Here is a 25288-nt window from a genome sequence, read left to right on the forward strand (position 1 = left end):
TAAATAAATAAAAAAAAAATAGCTGACAATATAGCTGATCTAATGACTTTTCGGTGACTGGACTAAAACGTTTTGAGTTGTCGTTGACTAAAACTATGGAGGATATAAATGACTGAAAGGTGACTAAAACTAATAAGCATTTAAGACTAAATCTAAAATAGCTGCCAAAATGAACACTGCCCTCCATCTTACCTCTCCTCAGGTGCTTTTTCTTGGTTTTGCGACGCATGCCATTGATCCCTGGCACAGGCTTCATGTCGCTCTTGTTGATGGGTGGTGGGTGCAGTATGGGCTTGGGGGCCCGAGTCAGGCAAACCGGCAGACCTGCAGCGCACATCAGGATACCTGTCATACCTGATACATATGGACACAAACACACACAGACACACACACAGAAGAGTGGAAAAAAACACTGATTGTAAATGTCTTTCAAGATCAATAAGAGTTTGACCACAAAAAGCACTCTTTTTAGTTGTTTTCTAAGCAGATACTGTGAATGTTGACTAACCTGCTAGTGCTGGGTGGACTGGTCCAGATCCAGTCAGGTTCTTTACTGGGAGGGCAGGAACTCTACAAAAGGAAAGAAAAAAACTTTTTAGACTTTTTGAAGTACCTCATGGTGCCAGTCCATTCTTGTTCCTCTTTAAAAAGCAAAATCTCTATTTCACACGTTCTTTAAATGGCCCTGTGACCTCTAAATTGGACAGTAAATTGTCCCTGATCTGGCACCACTGCTTGTTGTGCCACAGCTGAGAAAAGTGAGAACGGCAGCTCGTTCTGTGCTGCATGCCACAAAAAACACTCAAGTTAAAATGTCACATGTGCTTCACCACAGAGACAGAGACAACTGCGATGGGATGAGACAGCTTGACTCATGTACAAAGCACTGCAGCAGAGCCTGATTCAGGATGACATTTGGAGAGGCTGGAGTTCACGGCGAACACAGACGACAAAGACAGTTGACTTGCGCACTCTTCCAGATCTGTGGAGCAGAGCGGAAAAAAAGCTCTTGAGGCATTAATATGAGCGTACAAGTCAGTGAGTCTCTTTTCAGAGGGCCGAGGCCGCGATTCAACCAGCATCACACAGAGAGGGCCACAGAGCAGCAGAGCTCGGGAACAAGTTTCCTTTCCTCTGGCTAAAAGTGTGTGACAAGCCAACTCAAGTAACAATAATCAAAGTTAAGTTATTTAATGGAAATGTTGGGTTCATTAAAACTTCAATTTCATCAATATCTTGTATAAATCACATTACAATTCAGCAAAGAAGAAACAAGAAAATCACACCAGATTGGATGTGAGGCAGCAACCAAAGCATCAAGTCAGATCCAGTTTCAGGATAGAATCACCCCATTTAAACCTGATCATTTCTTACATCCAGAAGCTTACATGTGTGGAATTTCTTATGTTTTTATAGCATCTTTCAAATCTTTCTGTAAATTAGTGCAGTCTCTGTTTCCGCCAATCATTGTGTCTTTGGGTTGCTGTTTAAATGAAAAAGTTAATAAGCTCTGATGAACTTTATGTACAGTACACTATACTGGGCACCAGGAGCAGACAGACTGTTAGCGACAGTCTGGTGAACATAGTGGAGCATTTAGCAGCTTAAAAGGTAAGTTTGGTATTTTTCATGTGCCTCTGTGTCCTCCGGTGCTCCTAACGGCATCTGCAAGATTTCACAGACCAGAGGAAAACAAGCAGTAAGAGCTGATCTGAGGTCCGCTGTCCATGAGAGCCGGCTGTCAATCACTCGCAAACTCCAACCAAACGGTTAAACTAGGCAGCGCTGATCAAATATGAACCAATATTATGTTACTGTAATGTCTATTTTCTCGCCTCAAATGTTTTCAGAATCATCTTGTAGTCCATGGTTTAGCTGTAAAATGAGAAAGTTTGTGACGCCGCCGCCTTTGTGAAATCCGGTTAAAGAACACCAAGTTCCGGTCACATGACTGAAGCACAGCCAATAGGAACGCTCTCTCAATGAAATGACCTGTGATTGGTCAAAGTCTCCCGTCACGGGCTAGTTTTTTCAAAGCCTGAAAACAGAGCCATGAGGAGGTGCAGAAGTCTAGTTTTCTCTCAGAACACTTGAATTACAATATGCTGAAAGGTTATTATAGATTTTTTGCCCAATGATGTCAAAAATATACTGCCTACTGCTGCTTTAAGGAGATGGTCTTAGATACATTCTGACCAGATCTAGATAAAAGTTACATGAAACGAACAGGTGTAAATGGGGCACTACTCTCTAAGCCACTTGTTGGTTATTTCAATTTATCAACCACACACACATACACACACACTACTGCGCACATACTTCTAAATCTGTCTGCTCTTTGACCATGAAGCGAGCGACTGAGATCTCTGGCCCTGCAGCTCTCAGGCATTTCACAAATCCGCATCAAGAGACTGCTTTGATATTAGCGAGAGCCTCTGTTCCTGTGCCAGGAGAAGCCCTTCAATAAGCTGAGTGCAATAACAGAAAGGGATGCGGGGCCTGGCTGAGGCTGATGTGTCCTACTGCATCTCTAGTATTGCACACTGTGTCTCACACCAGTGGACCAGAGACCAGGATCGGCTGACTCCTGTCGTGTGCAAGAATGATGTGAGTCGAAATAAATGAAAGTTATTTCACTGATTTTCAGATGCGATAAGCACCTTGTGGCTGAATGTCAAATTCAGGGGTGTGAAACCGAGACAGGTTTGACTTTAGGTGCTGGAATATAGTTTCAAGCAAAGACTACAGCCAGTGATTTCGCACCTTCAACCACAGCGGAGGAATTATCGGGTGAACTAACCTACTGCAGTCGCTGCTTATAACTAACCAGTCGAAACTTCACGGCACTCGGTTGCCCTTCACTCAGTGAAAGCACCAGTATGAGAGCTATTCTGTTTGTTTTCACTGCTAAGGAAAATGTTTAAAAGGTGCAGTGTGTAGGATTTGGCCAACGCGAAAACGTGAATGGCCCTATCTAGCAGTGTTTGGTTTGTCTGTTCTGGGCTACAGTAGAAACATAGCGGCCGGCTCCGTGTGTAGATATAAACAACTCATTCTAAAGAAACGGAAAAACACTGGTTCTTATTTTCAGGTGATTATACACTACAGAAGACATACTTATTAATATTATATTCTTTTTCTACCAATAGACCCCCCTAAATCGGGGGTCTCCAACCTTTTTCCCTCTTAGAGCTAATTTGACAAAATGAAAGTGTCCTTGAGCTACTCATAGCACCCAGTTGTACATCTCCAATAGCAGACATCATTTCTGTCTTTCTTTTATAGTCCTTTAGTAACGTTTCAGCCACCGCAGTCATCGCCTCTATTACAATCCCACCACAGACGAAGGGCTTTTTGTGTTTTGTTAAGATGACCACTTCAGACCACTAAACGAAGCCTCTGCTGCTGCGTTGGCCCTCTAAACAGACACTGTTGTTTTCAACTCAATGTTTACATCTTTTACCAACTGATGCGCTCGCACCGCAAATGAGACATACAAATGTGTCATTCACACTCGTGAAAAAAATACTCTGTTAGCCATTCCTCAAAAAAACTTTTAATGGCCTGGCTATTTTTTGCAGTCATTGTCAAATCTGGTGAGCTCTTCCTAGTCTGCTAACATCACATAATGTTACGGCGTCACTGATGTAACAAAACGTGAAAGCAGCGCAACTTGTTTAATTAACAGCTGATTGACAAAAATAATTTTGTGTCAGAAGGTACGGAGGACGGAACCTGCCAAAATCCAAAATAAATCAATCAATAAATAAATCAATCTATAAATAAATATGTCATTAAATATAATAAAAATAATATTAAAAATAAATGTAGCCATTAATTAATTGATAAAATGTGACATATATTGATATTTCTGTTTTAATTTGCTTCCATATTTATTTATCTTTGTATTAAGTCCTTTATGTATTTACTATTGTTTAATTTTCCCTTTTATTTATTTATGTATTTATTTTTAAATGTATTTATTTATTTTTGCATTTATTTATTTATTTTGCATTACAGAAATAAATAAGTTTGGGGAAATAAATAAGGGGTGGAAAGCAAAGGGGAAAATTGTGCATAAATACATAAATGCATAAATAGATACACACATTTAAATAAAAATAAAAAATAAATAAGGGAATTTATACAAAGATAAATGAATAAAGAAGCTAATTAAAACACAAATATCAATTAAGATCACATTTGATCAATTAATTAATGGCTATATTTATTTTTTATATTATTTTTGCTGCATTTAATGACATTTATTTATTTATCAGTCATCGTCATATTTATTTATTCATTTATTTTTGATTTTGGCAGGTTCCATCCTCCATAAGAAGGAGGCAAGATATTTGTGAATTTGATTGGATATAAATTTAAAAAGGTTTTACAAAGTGCCTTTGTGTTATCAAATTTCTGTCAATATTCTTTGAAGCTTTAGCGAGCCACTTAGAAACGGATATGGAGATACTGGTAGCTCGTACGCTGCTTGTTAGAGACCCCTGCCCTAAATGCTACACACTGTTCCCTTAAGGTAAAGGAAGTGACAAACACATTATCAAACATGAATATGAAAAGTAGAGTGATTCTTTAGTGATTCTAAAGCAGAATCTGATACTCTGATAAAACCAACTTAAGTCCTGCCCAGAGGGAGAGTTCCTCCTTCATTTAAACATGCACTTAAGCCTAAATTAAATCAAAACACACCATGAACAAGACGCCCCCCCTTATGGGTGCATGTATAATTTGGCTTGTTCAGCGAGAGCGCTGCGATCAAACAAATAATTTTCATTAGGAGAAGAAATGAGACGGCAGACCATAAGAGCCCTTAACACCATCTCATTGTGTGCCGTCTGCACAAACCACACACCCCTACAAGCAGACAGTACGGACGATCTGTCAAGGATCCATAGCATAACATTAATTAGGAATGCTTTTCATCTTTATTGCTTTCCAATTCTGGCAAAAATCTCAGCATCAGCCTGGAGAGTGTATTGCATAATAAATATGCAATGTGGATGAAACAGCTGCACGCCATGTGATTGCACAACCACAAAAAATCCACCGGCAGCAGCTACTGATGATCATTATCTGCTAGACCGAAAGAAACAAGCTAACACACTTATCTACAGTGTTTATAGAGACAGATAGATCCACATCTTGCAAGCAATTTCCCATTGTGCTGTACTACATTATTTCTGTAAAGCGTGTGGTTACAGATCTATGCACTGCAGACATTGCTGTTATACAAGGCTGCGTCCGATACCAGCCAGTCAACCTGTAGCCTGTGTGCAGCAGCTGCCACCCGTCATGTCTTTCTGCGCACTGCTGAGCTCTTTTCCCTTGACTTGTTTTTTTTTTTTTTTTAGCAATGAGCACCTCTGGAGGCGCTGCTGACCCGGTCTGTCCTGGCTATGCCTGGAGCGCTGGGGTTTAAGACACATGCCACCTCCTCACACTCCACTGACAATCCCTAATGCTGGCTGATTTCAAGGGTACTTATCCATAGTCAGTGTATTAACTTCAGGCGATGACGGTCGGCGCCCCCAGTTTGGAGAAGCAGACAGGAGTTATAGTGCGGAAGCAAAGCAATGTACTGTTGTGGATGGGGCCGGCAGCAAAACATATTTTAGACACCTAAAAGAACGACTCACCTAAATAAAAAAAAAACAATATCAGTTTAAGTGTATGCTGTATTTAGAATATTTTCTCTGCTGTACCTTGCCGTCAGACAGCCCTTTCTGATGGGTAACTGTAGCCGTTGTACCAATCTATGCTCTCGCTAAAGCCACCAGACTCCATTGACAAAAACTGCAATTTTAACTCACAGAATACCAGGGAGTTGTTGGTCTACCGCTGCATCAATCGGTTAATTTGTTTGTGCTATTGTGTGACTTTGGTGAATCCAAACTAACTTAAGTCACATAATAACACAAACAAACTAACTGATCGAGGCAGCGGTCAACCAGCAACCCACCTTCTTCTGCAAGGTAAAAATACTACTAAATATAGCGTACACTTAAACTGCTATATATTTTTTTAGGTGGGTCTTTCTTTTAGGCGGCTAAAATACATTTTGCTGCCGGCCCCGTCCACAGCAGTACATTACTTTACTCCTGTGCTGGTACTCCTGTCGTCTTCTCCAAACCGGAGTCTACTGTAGGTAATACACTGACTATGGATAAGTACCTCATACAAGCCCACTTCAAAACACCAGAACTATCCCTTTAACTTTTCCCTCTTGCTGCTTAATCCTCTCCCTCTCCCACCATCCCCATTGGGAGTGCATCAAAATCCATTGTCATTACTAATCTCTCTCTATGCTAGAGTCAATGCAGAGAGTATCCAATGATCCTGAACAATAGGCTGCGTTGGCTCGTGCTCTCATCTTACAAGCCATTATAGCTCATCGTCAGTGTAAACAAGAGCAGACCTTTGACCTTTCCACCACAACACAGACAAGGTACCTTCAGCGAACCAGACTGAACCTCGTCACCTCCGCATTTCTTTCGCCCTGCCAACTCTAATTCTTCTCTTCCTGTGTTCACTTCTTCGCTCCCTTCTGTCCATCGAGCCTGGCTACACTCAAACCTTTGCTAGAGGACAGTAGTGTGCTGCTGAAGAATTTCCAGTTCCTATTGCAGTATTTCACGTGCTGTAATTTCTGACCTAAAACCGATGCAATTACGTGATAAATCCAGCCCACTGCATGCCCAGCCCATTAACACCACATTATTTATGGCCCCTGTCAGGTCAGGGCACGAGGGTCGCTGTCCTTCTTCTGTCTTCTGCTCAGTATCATCCTTCCTTTCCTGGGGGAATCTCCAGCCTGCCTTGAGGACTTAATCAGATTGAGAGCGATGTGATTCCCCAAATAGAGAGGCCACATTAGGCCTAGTTAGGAAAGTGCTGACGGAGGACTAATATCTCCTCATCTGTTTATTATGCACCATAAAGACAGTGAGAGGGGGGTTGGAGAGAGAGAGCTCCAGGAGTGTTTAATTGCGTATTGATGTGAGTAGCGGGAGGCAAGCCCTACCCCTGCTACACTGGGGGGGGAGTGGGGGTTACAATGTGGGTAATGCACTTTCCAATGCACCTGAAATGCCCTGAGAATAAGCAATAATGACACCAAGGATTTCCAAATTGCATCAGTTTAGTCCAGATGAGCTCTCATGATTTATTCATTAATTTCAATATTAATTTTATCTTGTGGTGAGCGCCAGAGCAGAGCAGTGCGGCAGCCCGCCGAGGGATAATGATCTCTGCACTCCACACGCAGCCCTCCGGCCAACACTCAGACGAGCAGTCTTAACACGAGCAGAGTGGAACTCGTAAACACAGCCAATGGCAGCATACAAACGCAGCAACAATTATCCTTTTTGTCAGAAGACAAAGCAGCGCATGTCTCAACCCAGTTAAATACCAAATGTGCACGAAGAAAGTGCACAAGAGGAAGTGGTTTGGCAGACAAAAAAAAAAAAAGACGTGAGAAAAATCCCCAGAGATCTTGCGACATTTCTTTCCGCATTCATTCTACTCAAATGTGTTTCTTCATCTTTCAAACAGACAGATAATTCAATATAATCACTTCTCATCACTCCATGTAATCATGAATCTTTATAGCTTCTAACATGTGACATTTTGCTGCTTTTCTAATTAAAAATTGCAGCCCAATACTTTTATGTTTTACAGTAAAGTCAAGAGTAAGTAAGAAAGAAGGGGCTGGGGTCGAAAAGTCAAAAACTGACTTCCTAATGTCTTTTCCTAACCACTTTTCTTTGACTTTGAATGGAAAACGTCATGAGGTCAAGGAAAGATGTGAAGGAGAATTCAAGGAGGAGACTGCACTTACACTAGGCTCCGTAATTATGATGCGACGGCGGCGGATGTTCGTGATGCGAGTGGTGAAACTACAATATTCCAAAGATGGACTACAAAAGGTGCTGCTTCCCCCTGTGTGTTCTTAAATAGCTCTTTCATGGACCGGCTGCTTCAACCGCGGTGTGGGAAAGCGACATACCACAGGTCCTTCTGCTGCTGTAACACTTTACATCAACATACTGTATAATAAAGGATTATCTGACCTAACGTGGACAACCGGTGAAATATTACATCATTACCACGGTTGGAATTGAAATGAAAAAAGGAATATATGATAAATGTTGAGTTAATTGTTCGAGTTATAGAGAAGGGATAGGACCATGTGTAGGTTATACTTCTTCCTACTCCTTTTAAGACATGTAATATTTATTTATGTTGACTATTTGTGAATTGACAGTTTGCTATATGTTTACTGTTCATTTCATTTGTTATTCTTGTTTTGTTTTTACATGTTCAAAGTAAATAAATAATTAAAAATAAAGTGAAACGAAATGGTTGTCACTGTCCACTCATATTTTTCAACATGAATCCCAATTAGTATATGAGAAAATAATATGCAAGATAAGCATATTGTTTGTTTTCATGAAGGGCAGAGTGGTGCGTCGCTTTGAATGTTGCAATCGCAAGGAATTGTGGGGCTGCATTATCTCCTTTCCTTTGGTAAAGAGTGGTCCAGTGTATCCTATGCTAAAGGAGATAAGAATGGAAGCATTGAAGCACCTTTCCTTAGCATTTAGAGCATTCGAACAGCTCTTATCATGGCTGCTACTGAGATAATTCTGGGTCATTTCACTCCGTTAGGAACCTTCCTAAGCAAAAAATACTTTTCAACCGCAGCCCTGGCCGTTTCCTGTGTTTGGCACATGCAACAGAAGTGTTAAGTGTGTGCTAAATAATTCAAAAAAATCTATAGCAGCATGCATCTGTCGTTACTATACATGACCTTGTTTCACAGGTCTTCAGTTTATAACATTTGAAGGCGGCCGGGTGGTGATATAGTGGGCTGTGTCACCCCAGTAATAAGATAAATTCATGTGTTTACACAAACCAGCAGATGGTGCCACTTCTAATATTTGTGCAGGCAAGACCAATGCATGAAGCAACAACCCCCCCCTTTTATAGCTGACAACCAGTGGTTTCTTCAGACAATAAAAAATCAATATTTGAACATCTTCAATGATACAGGGGTCATAATAACACACTTTTGCACAGATGAAATCAATCCTATGTAAGAGTATTTTTTTAAATGTAAATGTACGGTAGAAATACAGATAGAGTATGGTTGTTAGTGTGTGTAAAGCAGCAACATAAACTCATGTAAACAAGCCACAGCGTGCCAAATACCTTCCTCACACCCAGCAACAGTTATATTAGGGTGTGGGTGTGCGAAAAACACATCTGATGTTTTACATTCTGTGTGGGTTCCTCTGTTATAAGTCTGTAGCACGCTCGTGGGAATGCGCAAGTGAATTCACATTTCAGTTTGTGTGTGTATGTTTGAGCTCTCATGTCCTGCTGCGTGTATGTTAACCACACTCATCCTGTATGTCGAGCCACTCGCCTGGGAACCGACGCACTCCACCTCACCCCCCATGTCGCTTCCTCCCTCTCGCTCTCTCCAACCCGCAAAAAAAACCTTTTGTGCTGCGAGGTGAAAAACTCAGATTTCATCCACAACTCCACGCTCACCTGAGCTTTCACTGAATTCTTAAAATACAGACGAAACGTCCCCGAATAGGTCATCCCATGCTGGTTTTCTCCATCACATGTACTTTTGCACCGATCAATTTCCACCTGCTCGCTGTGTAAAACAAGGTCAAGGCCTGCTATGATGAGCAAAAACCTCATGCACGTTTCCTTTCAGTGACACAGAATTAGGCCACAGAAAGTGAAAGCATGTGTGCCTGATGGGTGAAGGACAGTATTATTCAAACATGCGGTAAGTGTGTCTCTCCCCATGAGCGGAGAGAACAAAATGGAATCAAATTAGATCAGGAGAGGGTTTATTTTAGTAAAAGAAAGCAGGATAGGGGACTGAAGTATCGGTTACAACGCTAGGCACACTTCTTTTTCCTCGGCTCCTTTCGCTGAATCGCTCTGAGGTCAGAGCGCTCAGCTGAAGCTCCCATTTTTCCTTGATCCATTATTCATTCTTCCCCAGTGGAGCTCTGCCTCCATGGCAAATAGGTTTCCACAGCCACACCAGAGCCCCGCTTCACATGCCTGACCGTGCACACACACCATAACCATAAAACACAGACACGGCTACACACAAAGATCAAGATATTCCACATACAGCGTCAGATTTTTCACATCCCATGACACAACAACCACAGCGTAGAGTGATAGTGACAAATTAGTTCAAAGCGGAGGCAACAGAACGATCCAGAAGAGCTGCAGTATTTCACGCCTATTGGGGCCAACATAAGCTCATTATGGAGCAGCAACCATGGCAGACACACATGTGAAAGAAAGGGGTTCTTCCTCGCTAAAATCAGCTGGACCCAAGGCTTTTTCTGCCGATCCATTGATCAGCATGTTAATGCAAGTAGTCATAAATCAGCAGAGAGAGAGAGGTAGAGAAAGTCAGAAAATGACAGAGTACAATACACCAGAAACATGCAAGCTGAAGCTTTGTGAAGCAGACAAGCAGAAACAGAGATTGTCTCTTTGCTTTTTATATCCTCCCATTGCCTCAGCTGAACTGTAAATTCAACCGAATCCGAGCATTATGCACGCATTATAAGAACAGACAGGCTACTACAGACTCCAGAAAATCCAAATTAGAAAATAAGGGGAATGAGTGATTGTGTTTGCAGACATCATTACCCTGGTGGGATGGCTCCTCTGGCAGTGCCCATGGAAATGCGCTGGGTGCCCGGCCGGTTCAGGTTGTTCTGTCCGTTGATGGTGAGAGCGTGGTGGCCGTGGACGGATGAAAGAGATGGCATCACGGGGGAACAGGGGAAGTTGGCAGAGGACAGCGGCAACTGCACCTGTTCAGCTTTGGCTTGCCCGCCGCCCATACTTATGTTGATGTTGTTGGGGCCGGAGGAAGAGGATGTTGGCGACCAGAGGGAGGTTCCAGCGAAGGTGTTGCTCTGCCGCACTACAGCGAGGGTTCCTGCAGCGCCTGGGTTGCCCGCTGTCCCTCCGTAATGTTTGCGCCGCTGAGAGGCCAGGATAGCATTAGAGGCGGCTCTCGTGCTGTTGACAAGGATGCACTGCTGGCAGGAGCAGGGCTGCCCGGAGCTGGCCCCAACGGGCCACGACTGCGACTTGGGGATGGAACCCATGATGAGCGGATAGGCCAGGTCCATGCGTCTCCGCAGGCGTCGCTTGCGCTGGCTCTGCCGATTGGTCTGACACATGCTGTTGAAGTCGATGAGGTAGCAGAAGCCCAGAGAGGTCAGGTCAAGCCAGGGGTGCTGCTTCTCGTAGGCGTTCTGGATGGTCACGCAGATCTCCATGTCGTACGGCGTCCACGAGCCGTTGTCGTTCTCCCATTCCCACACCACGCCTTTCCCCGGGGCGGATGACGGCTCGTAGAAGTTCCTCTGCACTGGTCTCATGGTGCCTAAAAGCACAGGACAGAGGAGAGGGGGAACAGGAGGTCAATCACAAAATAAATGTGTTATTGTCAGCTACTAAATGTGCAGAATAAACATCATTGCATTTTTTTAAGTGCAGATTGTCTGTGTTCTGCATCTTTGACACCTCTGATGACATTACAGATTCAAGTCAATGAATTTTTCCACAGAAAATGGTTCTCATTTTGAAAGCTACTCATTAAAAGAGTCATTAAAAGTTTACTCCAGCAATTTAGTATATCACTTCCATAAAGTTGAGGACTTGCAGGAGACAGATTAAAAAAAGGAATGGACTTTTAGTCTGTAATGTGGGTCAAGCAGTGGTTTAATGTAACAAAGTAATAATACTTGTTACAGTACTTTAAGTATCTTAGTATTTATCATATTGAAGTGTGTTTTGGGAGTATCTGTACTTTACTTGAATTTTTATACTTCTGTCAACTTTCACTTTTACTCCACTACATTTCCTAAATAAAATGTGTACTTTTACTCGAATACATTTCCCTTAAGCATCTTCGTTACTCGTTACTATTGCAAGCAAACAGGTTTGGTGAATCAGTGGTCCTAGCTTGCAAGTTACATCATTCACGTGATGGGCAAGTGGTTTAGGTTTTAGGTTGTGGGGACCTTGTTTTTTAAGTGTAATATAGCCTCCATTTTTAAGATGGTGTGCATGTTAAAAGGAATAATAAGGGCATGGTCACACATGCGCGGATGCAAGCGAGTGACCATAGCCTGTCACGGTGACTTTCGAACTGAAAGATCACCAAGGTGAACTTCATAAACTTCCTAAATCTCAAAATTCGGTCTTACTTGCAATTTTATAAATAGCATTTACTTATACTTTTACTTTCAATACTGAAGTACATTTAATATCAGAAAATTACTTTTGATACTTAAGTCCAGTAAATATCAAACAGTAAGACTTTTACTCAATTAATATTCTAATAGGTGACTTTAACTTCAACTAAAGTCATTTTCTGGTTATATATCTGAGTCCTTACCGCAGCGGCCCGGGTTTCGAATCTAACCTGCGGCCCCTTGCTGCATGTCATCCCCTCTGTCTATCCCCTTTCATAACCATCACTCTGACTATCATTAAAGGCAGGAAAGCCCAAAAAATAATCTTAAAAAGAAAGATAGAAAATGAGATGATTCTAATTTGATGAGTAAAAATACCAGATCTTTTCTGGGTAAAACTTTACAAATGCAAAACATTGCTTGCTTTTCACCAGTCCATGACATTGAAACTCTGTTAACTTGTGCTGAGAATTTGCCGTTATGTTTAACAATTAATGAAGTACATGAATAATTTTGTAAACGACAACTACAGAAAAACAGCCTGCAGAGGCTAGATGCAGTTTTCACGCTGCTTCAGTTTCAAGCTCATCAAGTGGGCTAACAAGTGTTGAGACGGCAACTAGACCAACTGATGGTGATGAGGTGTAACACTTCGCTACCTGCCTGAGGCTAATGTGGTTGCAAACTGTAGCATTAAGTCAGTGGCTCAAGATACAAACATGAACAAGCTGGGGTGCACACGCTAGTAAAAATCCCTCACCTCTAGAAGCTCCGACTGTGTATTAAACTGCATGAACACAGACATCGTACCCACAATCCCCTGCTGTCTCAGTCTGTGGTCTACTGTTCTGTACGGCGACAGGAAGGAGGGGGACGCGTAGCCAGGAGCTTTGTACCTCTGTCCCTCTGCTGATGGCCACTCAGCTCCCACCTCCATTATAACACAATTACTGTAGTCACATGGGAAATCAGGGCACCTTAGCCTATCCATCTCCCCGCCGCACGTCGGCAAGGGTATCCAGGCACTCCGACCCCCTCCTTTCCCCACCTAATTTAACGGGTAAATGCACACTCCCCTGCCAGGGAGGACCGGGGTGATAATGGAGGGACGGGAGTGCGTGCAGGGGATGAATGGAAGTGGGAATGAGCAGAGGGGTAGGTGGGTAGCGGTAACCCCTCATCCGGCAGCCTGGTGCTGGCTCCGGAGAATAAAAATGCATCAGCAGAATCAGCGTCTGAGTCTGACCTTGAGTCTCTGCTGCAGACTGCTGCTAAAGGACTCGGCTTGACGGCTAATTTCATTTGGAGCGGCTGAAAATCACACACACACACTCACACTCACAGATGACTGCTCAGTGAGCCAGCTGCCTGTGTCTCTCACGTCTTCACTCAGTCAGCCATGCACAACTTTTTCCGCCGTGCCTGCTCACAGCTTGCTTGATTGCTTGATTTTTTTTTGCATTTCCTCTGAGGATGACAATGAAAATAATAATGATTTCCCTTAATTTCAGAATATAACGCTCATTGATTCCCTAAAAGTCAGTAATTTTCTCTGTACTTTCAGCGTAGCGGTGGAGGGCTACAGCCACACGTCTGAACACTTTATCACCGCGGCTCCTAAGGGATGAATTAGGTTCGTCACTTTCAGCATGGCTGCGTGTTTTCTGGCCGCGATCGATTGCGGCTCAGCTCTACACAGTCTTGCTCGGTGGCAAGTTTAACACAGGCTTCATAAATGTTTCAACATGTGGATCAATTCAAACATTTTTTGTACAAACAACTTTTGTGAGGAGAGATAAACGGTATCTCTATTTGAAAGCCTATTAGTACTGTTAATTGTTCATGAGAGGTCTGATGGAGCCTGATGCATGAAATGTGCTCAGCTGAAAGATTTTCTATAAACAGTTCAGTGGGCTCGGAGGGATGGCTGTTTGGCAGTCAGATTTCTTCACTGTAGTTAAAGTGAGGCGAGGACGGAGCTTTGCTCAGCATTCACAGACCTACCCCTGGTTTGTGACTCCCATGTATTACATTTGAGTCACAGAGCTAAGCACCAAATTTCCCCCAAAAAATAAATACCCGGCGATTTTTTAAACCTAGAAGGTCATTTAACAGGACTTACTGCTGTTCTGAAAGTTTTTCCAGAATCCTCAAACACTCCTCTAACTATCTGGATAAAAAAAATACATCTGTTGCACAATAAAAAAGTTTCTCAAGATTTTTAAAGATCAACAAATATAAATTTTCAGAAAATCAGATCCTCAGTAACTCTAATGTAAGACATGCAGGGCACAAACTGGGGCTGTCACAGACCGAGCATAAAGGTAAATGCTCATATGATATAGAACTCTGAACAACGTCATGTTTCTTGGTAAAGGATAATTTCAGTGTATTGCAACTTATTTCAGTAGTTTTGCCATCATTTCTATTTGTTATATATTCAAACTCACAAAAACATTTGCTGAGATCTGGGAAAACAACCGCATTGCCACAATTAAATAAGACGATCAGACAGGTTGTAAACAAGCCCGCTGTTACGGATGTTTGACATTTTGAGAAAGTTATGGCTGTCTTGTTTATCCACAGAATGTCATTCTTACATTTAATGTTGCTCAAGCAACCCAGATTTATTCTTTAAAAGGGACTGTTTGTTAGAATCAGAAATGCTTGTTAACAGCAACACCTGTGGCTGTTAAGTCAACGAAAGTCAGCGTCGGGTTCACGCTTGTGCTCGCTCTACATAGACATGAACGAGCATCGCTCAAAACAGTGAGGTGACACACGTCAGCTAAAACCACAATATCACTCTATATTTCACCTGCTTGGCAGTAATGTTAGCTGACCAGACGAAGGTCTCTCCATGAATCAATGCTGATCCTAGTGTTGGCTTTTCCTGCCTCAGCCTCCCAACCGCGGTTGGAGGGAACAGGGGAGACACCGGCGCCCGGTCGGAGACGATAACGTTTCTCGCTGCAGAGCCCAGTCACTTCACAAGACACGGGAAACCTCTGTTGGTCTGGAGGAGCTGCAGCATTTATTTCTGCACAAACGTCCATTGTACATTCACTAGATATTCTTAGAGCTAAACTAACTCTTCTGCAGTGTGTAGTGTTTGCGCATGCACGTGAGAGTGGAGCGAGCTGAGTGAATGCAAGCAGGCAGGCAGAGGAGCATAGTACTGCAGAGACTCCCGCCCTGGAGACCAAAGCTACAGTCTCCCCCGCGTCCTCCGACCGTGGCCAACACTGTTTAACAGACGTGCTTCACTAAATATAACTTTGCGATTTTGGTGCTTCCGTGTAGTTTGTGTTGGAGTCTGAGCTGAACAGCGTAGCCACACGCGAGTGCGCATATGCGAGCGCGCATGGGACACCACCCGGGGGTGATTTATACGTGTAAGAAGTAACAGTCCCTTTAAATATTTGCATTCTTATGCAGGGACTGTATAGGTTGCTGAGCAGGGACCTTGAGAGGAAAGAGCAGAGGCCACGTCAACACAGGAGTCCTGGGGCCTCATGTGGTAAGTTTTACTCAAAACACACAGCCTGACACTCTGCACACTGCCTCCCATTCTGCTGTAATTTACTGCTGTACCTGCGTCTGCCAAAAAGCAGGGCCTGAGATGTTGATTTTCTCCCTGTGACCCTTTACGCTCTTCCTAGCAGGAAACTAAGCGAGAGTGGCCACTTCCTGTTTGACCCTATGTGCCTTTTGCTGCCATCTTTCCTGCCCTCCCTTCACTTCCTTTCGTCCTCTCTCACACGATGTCCTCAAGCTATCCTTGCCCAACGCCAGCGCGGTTCCCCTCGGGTGAGCTGTAGCTGTGTGATGAACAGCCGCGTCAGGCTTCGCAGTGGGACTCTAACCCCACCGTCACACAGGGCCAGGTGGGTTCAGGGTGAGCTTGGCTGCCCTCTCGCATCTTAGCTGGGGGTAAAACTTCCTGCAGTCTGTTCGCCATATGAGGCCGAGGCAGCATCCATCCTTGATAGTTTTGTTTTCCTCTGGAAGTCTGAATCACTCTTTTAAATGGAAGGATATGCAACGTTACATTGTAACTTCCTTGACTGTCCTCAGAGGCCTGCTGAACGGAAAGATAGCAGATTGGAAACTGATGCTTTGTAGTTCATTTTGGTGGATGCTTTTATCAGAACTGTTAACCAATGCAAGTAATGCACATACTGTATTTTTTAAAGATATACAGTGTGATTTAACTTCAAAGCAGAACCCCAGACTCCTTTAATAAGCCCCAGAAAAATTATTTTCCACATTTTTGCTATTATTATCTACTCTTGTACGCTTGCATTTAAATAATCAAATAACTGATATGAAAATAGGAGTGAAATTCTGGCATCGACATGGAGGGACCAAATCTACTTCTCTCTAGCTAGAACTCATCAAGGGAGTAAAACTGCTTCACTCCACACAGTGAGCAATAAATCCTATCTAAATCTGTCACTGGGGTTATTGATGTGTGTGTTCCACTCACACCAACACCTCTGTGGTCGCATAGGAAAGCGTGATGGAAACACCCTTAATGGAAAGTGTCGGAAAGTGACGTGCACCTGATGTGTTACCACACAGGTAATACGTGAACAGCTGCTGCAAAATGCATGAGATCCAGGCTTTGTTGTCACAGAAACACTGAGGAAAGGTTTTTGTTGTCATGGAAGCCATCCCTGGGGCTGGGAGTAGTGAGAGGAGGACGGGGAGGAGGGAGGGGAGGGGTTGCCCGTATGTGAACGTTCCTACTATTCCTTTCCCTGAGCACAGCGCCATCAGAGTCAACTCCTCCTCCGCTCGCTCATCTCATCTGCTGCTGACGCCAGCTTTCCCCCTCGCTCTCCACCGTCTCTCCTGGCTCCTCACCAACACCGGCTCCCTGAGCCATTCTTCACATTTTCCACTCTGTCACTCACTGCACCCCATCCTGCTCTCACACGACGCTCGACACTTGGACAGAGAGCAAAAATCTGCGTCATTGAATTAGGGCCCACATCACCTTGTAGTTAATGCTCTTCCCTGGTGCTGCTGCTGCTGCTATGGGAGGAACGGCAGGAGAGAAGTGCCCGGATCGAGCTCTATAATATATCCTTATAATTGGCAAGCCTCATCAATTTCCCCGGGGCTGCGTTGAGCCTATTAAAACATAGTGCTGCATTTTTTCCTTTTAACTACAGAAGAAGAAAGGCCAGTAACAGGTCCAGCATCATACGGCTCAATGCTGTCTGAGAGGTATTTAAAGATAGCTAATCTATTGTCTCCGCTGGAGAACGGGCAGACCTCTGACAGAGAAGAGACGCTGCATATACAGAACAGAAAGAAATGTATAAACTGTCAAAAAATAGTGAAAAATACCCAATGCAAGTGTGCAAAGTCCATTTTTTTGTTTCTTTGTTTTCTCACAGACAGTCAAAGAGCTGACAGGAGGTCCTGTTTCCTCGGTGTGCAAGAACAATAAACTTTAGAAAATTTACATCTCCAGTAAATTTTGAGCGACAAATTAGGTGAAACAACAGAAAATGTAAAGGCTTCTTTCAAGACTCACTAATTTGCAACAATTTTCACCAGTCACACAAAGAGAGATTCATCACAGCAGAGACAGAAACATAAATTTCTACTTGAGTTACAGCCACAAAGAAGCAGCCACCGCTTGTTGCTTGTGTGAAACACCCCTCTTCTCGGTGGCTTTTTGTTATGTGAACGACGAGGCAGATTATAAGATTGTACCACAGCGTTGTTCTCACCCTACTCTCACTTTTACTTTACATAAACAGAGAAGTCCTCCTTCTCTGAAGACCTGTTGAAAGTTATTCTTGGAAGCAAAGAAAATTGCCACCATGCTGAGACAGGTGAAGGAGAAAGAGTACGACTGAAATAGCAGCAAGGCTGTATGAATGGCTAACGTTGGTCTGTTGGTCAGTCGGACAATCAGTCCACAACTTGGACCATAGACCGTATAAAAAGATGCGTCTCCACTTCCTTCCATTGTACAGAAGTGAATCCAAAATATCCCGGATACAGCAGCTGTCATCTTGAAATTTGATGTCATTTGGAGCAAGAGTCTGCGCAGTAGTGATTATGCGGTGGAGCCACGGTCTCAATGTCCCACCCACACACCCAGCCGAACCAATCGTGAGCCGAGCACGGCCGCAGCTTGTGAGCAAGAGAGAATTGGAGCTGCCAAACATGACATATCACCCCCTTTTTATAGCATCAAGTCACTAATTAAAACCAAACTTAATAGAAAAATAATCACTTCGATATACATCGGCGTGATGTATGGAGGGGATAAGGATTGACGCATTAATGCAAGTTGACATTTTTAGGCTGTAGCGGACTCAGTTTTAAAGCTAGAAGGATACTGGTATCATATGAAACTAGAAAAACCTAAGGAATCCATTGGTACCAACCATGTCATAGTAGCTTGTAGCGAAAGAGGTTCAAATAACGCTCCAAACGTGCACTAAATTTTGGCGAGGAAAAACTGGCAGGGCCATTTTTCAAAGGGGTTTCTTGACCTCTGACCTCAAGATATGTGAATAAAAATGTGTTCTATGGGTACCCACGAGTCTCCCCTTTACAGACATGCCCACTTTATGATAATCACATGCAGTTTGGGGCAAGTCATAGTCAAGTCAACACACTGACAGCTGTTGTTGCCTGTTGGGCTTGAGTTTGCCATGTTATGATTTGAGCATATTTTTTATGCTAAATGCAGTACCTGTGAGGGTTTCTGGACAATATTTGTCATTGTTTTGTGTCGTCAATTAATTTCCAATAATAAATATATACATACATTTGCATAAAGCAAACATATTTTCCCACTCCCATGTTGATAAGAGTATTAAATACTTGACAAATCTCCCTTTAAGGTACATTTTGAACATTAAAAATGTGTGATAAATCGTGATGAACTATGGACAATGTGATTAATCGCGATTAAATATTTTAATAGATTGACAGCCCTACTTTAAACTCATCTATAATGAATCTGTTATTCAAACTTGACTGCCAGGATTAGGTTTCATTGTTTCACTGCTACCTTAAACAAGACGCCCCCACTAGTGCAGCCCCCTGCTCGGTTTTAACGCAGGGCTATTTTCAGTCTGAATCCCCGCTAAGTCTTGTTGAAGATTTTCTTAGCATTATAAAGCCATCTTTGCTGCACATCCTCCCCAGCTTCATAACACAGGCTTCCTCATAAGCCCTCCTCTGTCAAAACATGATTTGGCGCCGCACAAGTTTCAGATTTTTCCGTCAGCGGAAGTTGTTCTTCGTTTCATTTAACAGATAATCAACTTTTGTTCAAAACAAAAGACCTACAAAGCTGTAAGCAGCACAGCATCAGAGCGGGCACCGACGACCGTGAATTATCATCATACAGCCTTCATAATATCCTACATATGAATAGTGAGCACATGATGAATATGCTAATCAATTCTACAGTATGGGGGAAATAAAATAATTGAAGCGCGTTTGATGTTTTCACATAAACCCCAGAGCACAGCTTGAAATAAAAAAAAAAGGACTTTCATCTCCCAAAAAGGCCTTCACAAACAATACACCCAATTAGAGATGGTGAAGAGACAGAATACTGCGGAGCGGTTAAAAATGCATCACAGACAGAGAAAACATCTGGCTCAAAAAGATCTGATAAGAAGTGAACTTTTCATTTTAACGCTTGTACCGCCGAGGCTGTGGATGTAAAACTCTCCTACTCAAAAGGCCTTGTCATACCTGTACATCAAAGTCGGCGAGATCTGTAAGAGTATTATCTGCTCATTAACAAATACCCAGAGATCAGAGACCATAATAATGAGGATGACAGTCTGGCATTAAGCTGGTTTAACAGCATTATACGTTACAATATCGCAGCTCCCCTGCTCCTCTCTCACAGAATCACACATTAAAGCTCATTTCCTATACTGAGATGACACTTTCGTTTTCCCAGAATGCAGTTCTTTATAATGAGCTGCACTAGTGAATAGCGACTTGGATTCCCTTAAGCGTCCTCGGCCTCTTTGTCGACAAACGTGATGGATGAACAAAAAGCGGGGGAGCTGGTCGGGAGGCAAGGGGAGACACTGATGGAGGAGGGAGGAAAGGAGAGAGGAAGAAGGAAAGGAAAGAAAGAGAAAAGGGGATTGGAAAGAAGGTCAACGAGGGTAGAGGAAAGGATAAATGAAAGGAGGGAAGAAGGAAAGGAGAAAGACAGAGAGGAGGGAGAAGAGAATGAAGATGGAGGGGGTAGATAGGGGGATGAAGAAGGGCCAAGCAAAGGGGAGGAAGGAGAAAATGAAGGAGAAGGAACGCTACGTGAGTAAGGAAGGAGGAAGTAGATACAGAAGGAAGCATGTGATGAGTGGAGGTTTTCTGCCAAATAACAATAAAAAAAGAGGATGTCTCACTTCTGCCCGAGCTTAGAAAGTGAACACTGCAGTAAAACAGGCCCCGCTAATACAATTTTGCTGCCAGCAAGACAAAGTGGTGAGGAAAAGTGGCTTAACTCCCACTGCAACCGTCCTCATCCTCAGCCCCCTTCAACTCTCCAAACTCTCCCACAGCCTGGCCCGGGGAGCTGGCCAGTTACCGGGCTCTTGTGCAGAGTTTGCAGTTACTGGGGTAACAAAAAAAAAAAGACAGAGAGGATAAAAAAAAAAATCTCAAGAAAATGAAGTTATAGTCCTGTCTACCTGCCAGCTCCTGTACCGCAGTGAAACAACAGACCCTGAAACAACCTTCTGACTCTGTGAATGTCGTGACCGTCCTCAGCTGAGGAGCTTCAGCTCTGCCAAGGATGCTCTCTGACTCACTATGTGTGTGTGTGTGTTAGCAGTTCATGCACATGTGACTGTGTGTGTGTGTGTGTGTGTGTGTGTGTGAGAACACCAGAAGAGGTACACGCTGAAGAGGTGAGTGTGCCTATGTGTGTTTCGCCGCATCCACTTCACACCACTTCAGCCTCATCACGTCCAGCAGGAACCTCGTTAGCGTGTCAGCGCCGTGCCATGCCGTCACCAAGGCAAGGGAGTAGGAGGCACAGCTCCAGGCACAGTTATAACACACGCACACATACACACACACACACACACACACACACACACACACACACACACACACACACACACACACACACACACACACACACACACACACACACACACACACACACACACACACACACACACACACACACACACACACACACACACACACACACACACGCACACACACACAACAACACAAAAACCTGCAGCCTTGGCTACACATGACACAGGCCAGCACTGCCAAGGAGCAGTGTCAGGGTTACAGTGAAACAGGTTCCTTGTTAGCAGAGAGGAGTCACTTTCACACATGGAAAGTGAAATCCTGCGATGTTAATTTCTCCAGTTAAGACAGCAGATCTGGCTCGCAGTCTGACAAAACTGAAAACGGCGACAGCTTATTTGGTCGATGCAGCATTTGACAACATTTCAACGTTTCCTTCTGAGGTATGACATTTTGCTAATTTTCTGGGATTCCTTCCTGCTTATCCCTCCGTGCACTACAGAGGCTTTTTATTTTATCACAACATTTCTTCCCATCCCCGACAGCTGCCAACTGATGACTTCTTATTCTGGCATCAGTCCAATTTGAACACAGCGCTGCCAAGTAATACTGCACAACATATTAAAAATCTAAAAAGTATTTCTCGAATGTGAAGATAAAAAACATTGGATGCCTGTAACATGCACCAGATCAACAATTTTAATCGAGATGTTGGATCAAACATTCAAAACTAATAATATTTTTTAGTATAAAAAGTATAAATAATTTAAAATTTGTGTACCAACTTGATTAGGAATGTTGCGTGAACCTACAATGATTTTATGACTGCACTTGTATTATAAATTACAGTAAGCATAATTCAGTTGATACAAGTCAAATGAAGCTAAGGTTCCTATGGGGAAAAAGCGAAGGCGAGAGACAAATACTTTTTTGATCCCGTTTGAATTGCGCCATGAATCACACATATGGCTGCACAATTAATTAGAGTTTTATCGAAACAACGACAATTTTTAAATCGCAGGATGAGGAAGAAATCGCAATATTTGTTAAAGGTGAAATGTGTGTCAAAATACCATTTAAAATTAAATATTGTGGTGCTGCAGAGATGTCCTGCCCTACACATCATATTCTACAGAATTAAGAAAACATCTTTGTTTGGTACAGATCCCCGCAAAAATCACAATCATCATAATTATTTTATTATGTTTTTCAATGAAAATGAGAATAATGGTAATCATACCCTATAATATCGCAAGTCATATCGCAATATCAGTAAGAATAAACGCAATTCGATTTTTTTTCAAAATCGTGCAGCCCTACCCACACATGATGTTTGTCAATTTAAAAGATCATTTTGAAAGTCAAGAAAGTCGCAGTTTGTCGTAAAACTGTTGAAGTGTTAGACTGTGAAAATATGTACTGTAATTAGGAAGATGACACACCCAAAAGTCACATAAGTGACATCTCTCTCTGATAAAAAGACCAGGAGTCGCTGGATAAAACTCATCAGGTAAGATAACATTACATTTGTGCGTGGTCATAGCTATGTTACCTCGCTCGCTAGTGTTGGTGACGTATATTGTGCGAGACGAGAGATGTAGTTCACTGAGCAGTTTCACACAAAACTACATGATACTACCACAAACCTACGACAAACTGACACTTTCTTGACTTGCAAAATTATTATTTGCTAATATCACAAAGTCTGCCACAATACGATTTCGATTCGATTCAATTCAGGGACCTGCGATTGATATGAGACGATATCATATGCCCATTTAACACAATGAGTTACATTTATATTAACTCACAAAAAGCAACTAAAATATGATTTGACAGTCTTATTACTGGGCTCTGTAGGAGAGAGGTGCGCTTGGACGGAAATAGTATCACGTACTTGACATGGGTGTTTCAAAATAAATGCGTATCTTAAAGTTGATATGTATCGATATTTTCATTTTGCATCAATGATATTGTATTGATTGATCACTGAATCAATATATCGATCCAGATCGATGTATCGTTACACTCCTATTAACTACCATACATATTTTTTCCCAAATAAGGTCCCATGGCCTCACTATTCATGGAGTGAGACTTTATCTAACTTTATTATTTAATGGTTTTCTTACAAGAATCTGATTTGTAACTGTCAGCTTCAGACTTAGTAAACATTTAATTTGAAATGTGGAAATAATAATAATAAAGAAGTAATGTCACGGTTTGGATTGGTTTCATTTTGACATTATTTTAGATTTTTTTTATGTTTAGTCTTTACCTTTATTGTGTCATATTAAGTGTAGACTAAAAATAACCATCCATTCATCCAATATCCTTTCTGAAAACTGTTTTATGTGAAAAAATCAAACTTTTTTCTAGATTTCTTAATATTTTGTTTTGACTTCCGCAAGTAGACAACATTGTGTTGTTTAGTTTGCTTTACCTTTTCACAAAGCTAGACGATGAAACTGTTGATTTTGAACATCTGCTAGTTCTATTTTTTAAAAAGTGATTGTGATTTATGCGTATTTGCCATATCGCATCATATATCAACATAATGTGATGTCAATATTAATATTATGATGTTTGCAAGTGATTCCCGACACATCACTGAGCCATACAGCTGACCTTACACCGCAGACCGCATCGCTTAATACAAGAGAAAGTGACACACACACATGTACAAACCCCAACCTGGTGCAGTATTCATCTGCGGCAACACGATATTTCATGTCAGCCGTCAGACCAGCACGACAGACTGTACATCAGTGAAACCATTTTGCCTGCTCAGCGGAAAGCTGATTGATGGGCGTACCACGTCCGAGGAGACGTTGAGGAATAGCTCACGTGGTTCTTCATGAGATGACCTCTGCCACACATGTACATGCAACGCTAACCGCTACACGACTGGACCATGAATCAGTCACACTCGATGAGGTGTACTGCACCGTCACTGAACACAAACTGCAAATGACGGCAGCATGAGGTCGGATTCTATAAAGAGGGAGACCTTCTCAGCGTGGTCACCACCTCATCTCTTATTGTGTACATTCCTGACTCAACACAACCTGTAGGTGGTTGCGTGGATATTCTATATTTATCATACACAAACTATAGGGCTTAGATCTTAAAGAATCTTCAGGAAAAAAACAACAGAAATACCCAGAAATATAAAAACAAAAATACCTATTTCTACCAAATGACATCATAACATCACGGCTGTTCGTGGGAGGCACCTAGAGGGGAAAAAAACTGCTCAGAATATTACATTTGACAAATAAAAGGAGTCTGACTCATTGAGATGAACAGCATGCAGTAAATGAGTTTGCTGAGACAGGCTTTTATAACCCACTCCATGGCTGTCAGACACAGTCAGGTCTTATCAGAGGAAACGTCTGGCTACATTACAGCAAATTGTCTCTGTGCCAGACTAAACTGGTCAGCTTTGATCAGCAATAAAGTGGACACGGTGTGAGAGAGGTCAGAGGGCATCAGACCACCCTGCAGGGAGAGAAATGTTTTATCTAGGGCTGTCAATCGATTAAAATATTTAATCACGATTAATTGCAGGATTGTCCATAGTTAATCGTGATTAATCGCACATTTGTATCTGTTCAAAATGAACCTTAAAGGGAGATTTCTCAAGTACTTAATACTCTTATCAACATGGGGTTGGGCAAATATGCTTGCTTTATGCACATGTATGTATATATTTATTATTTGAAATCAATTAATGACAAAAAACAGTGACAAATATTGTCCAGAAACCCTCACAGGTACTGCATTTAGCTTAAAAATATGCTCAAATCATAACATGGCAAACTGCAGCCCAACAGGAAACAACAGCTGTCAGTGTGTCAGTGTGCTGAGTTGACTATGACTTGCCCCAAACTGCATGTGATTATCATAAAGTGGGCATGTCTGTAAAGGGGAGACTCGTGGGTAACCATAGAATCCAT

General features: G+C 42.5%; 1 protein-coding gene across 3 annotated transcripts in view; it reads right to left on the reverse strand.

Moving 5' to 3' along the window:
* The window catches only part of dtx1 (deltex 1, E3 ubiquitin ligase), a 51985-nt gene that overhangs the window by 12169 nt on the left and 14528 nt on the right, over positions 1–25288 (reverse strand). For all 3 annotated transcript variants that reach the window (XM_037778322.1, XM_037778321.1, XM_037778319.1), the window contains exons 3-5: positions 10717–11464; positions 509–570; positions 193–354 (exon numbers count right to left, since the gene is read on the reverse strand). In XM_037778322.1, coding sequence (XP_037634250.1) covers positions 193–354; positions 509–570; positions 10717–11464 — 972 coding nt within the window. The remainder of the gene's footprint in view (positions 1–192; positions 355–508; positions 571–10716; positions 11465–25288) is intronic.

This window comes from Sebastes umbrosus, chromosome 8, assembly GCF_015220745.1.
Source record: "Sebastes umbrosus isolate fSebUmb1 chromosome 8, fSebUmb1.pri, whole genome shotgun sequence".
NCBI classification, from domain to species: Eukaryota; Metazoa; Chordata; class Actinopteri; order Perciformes; family Sebastidae; genus Sebastes; species Sebastes umbrosus.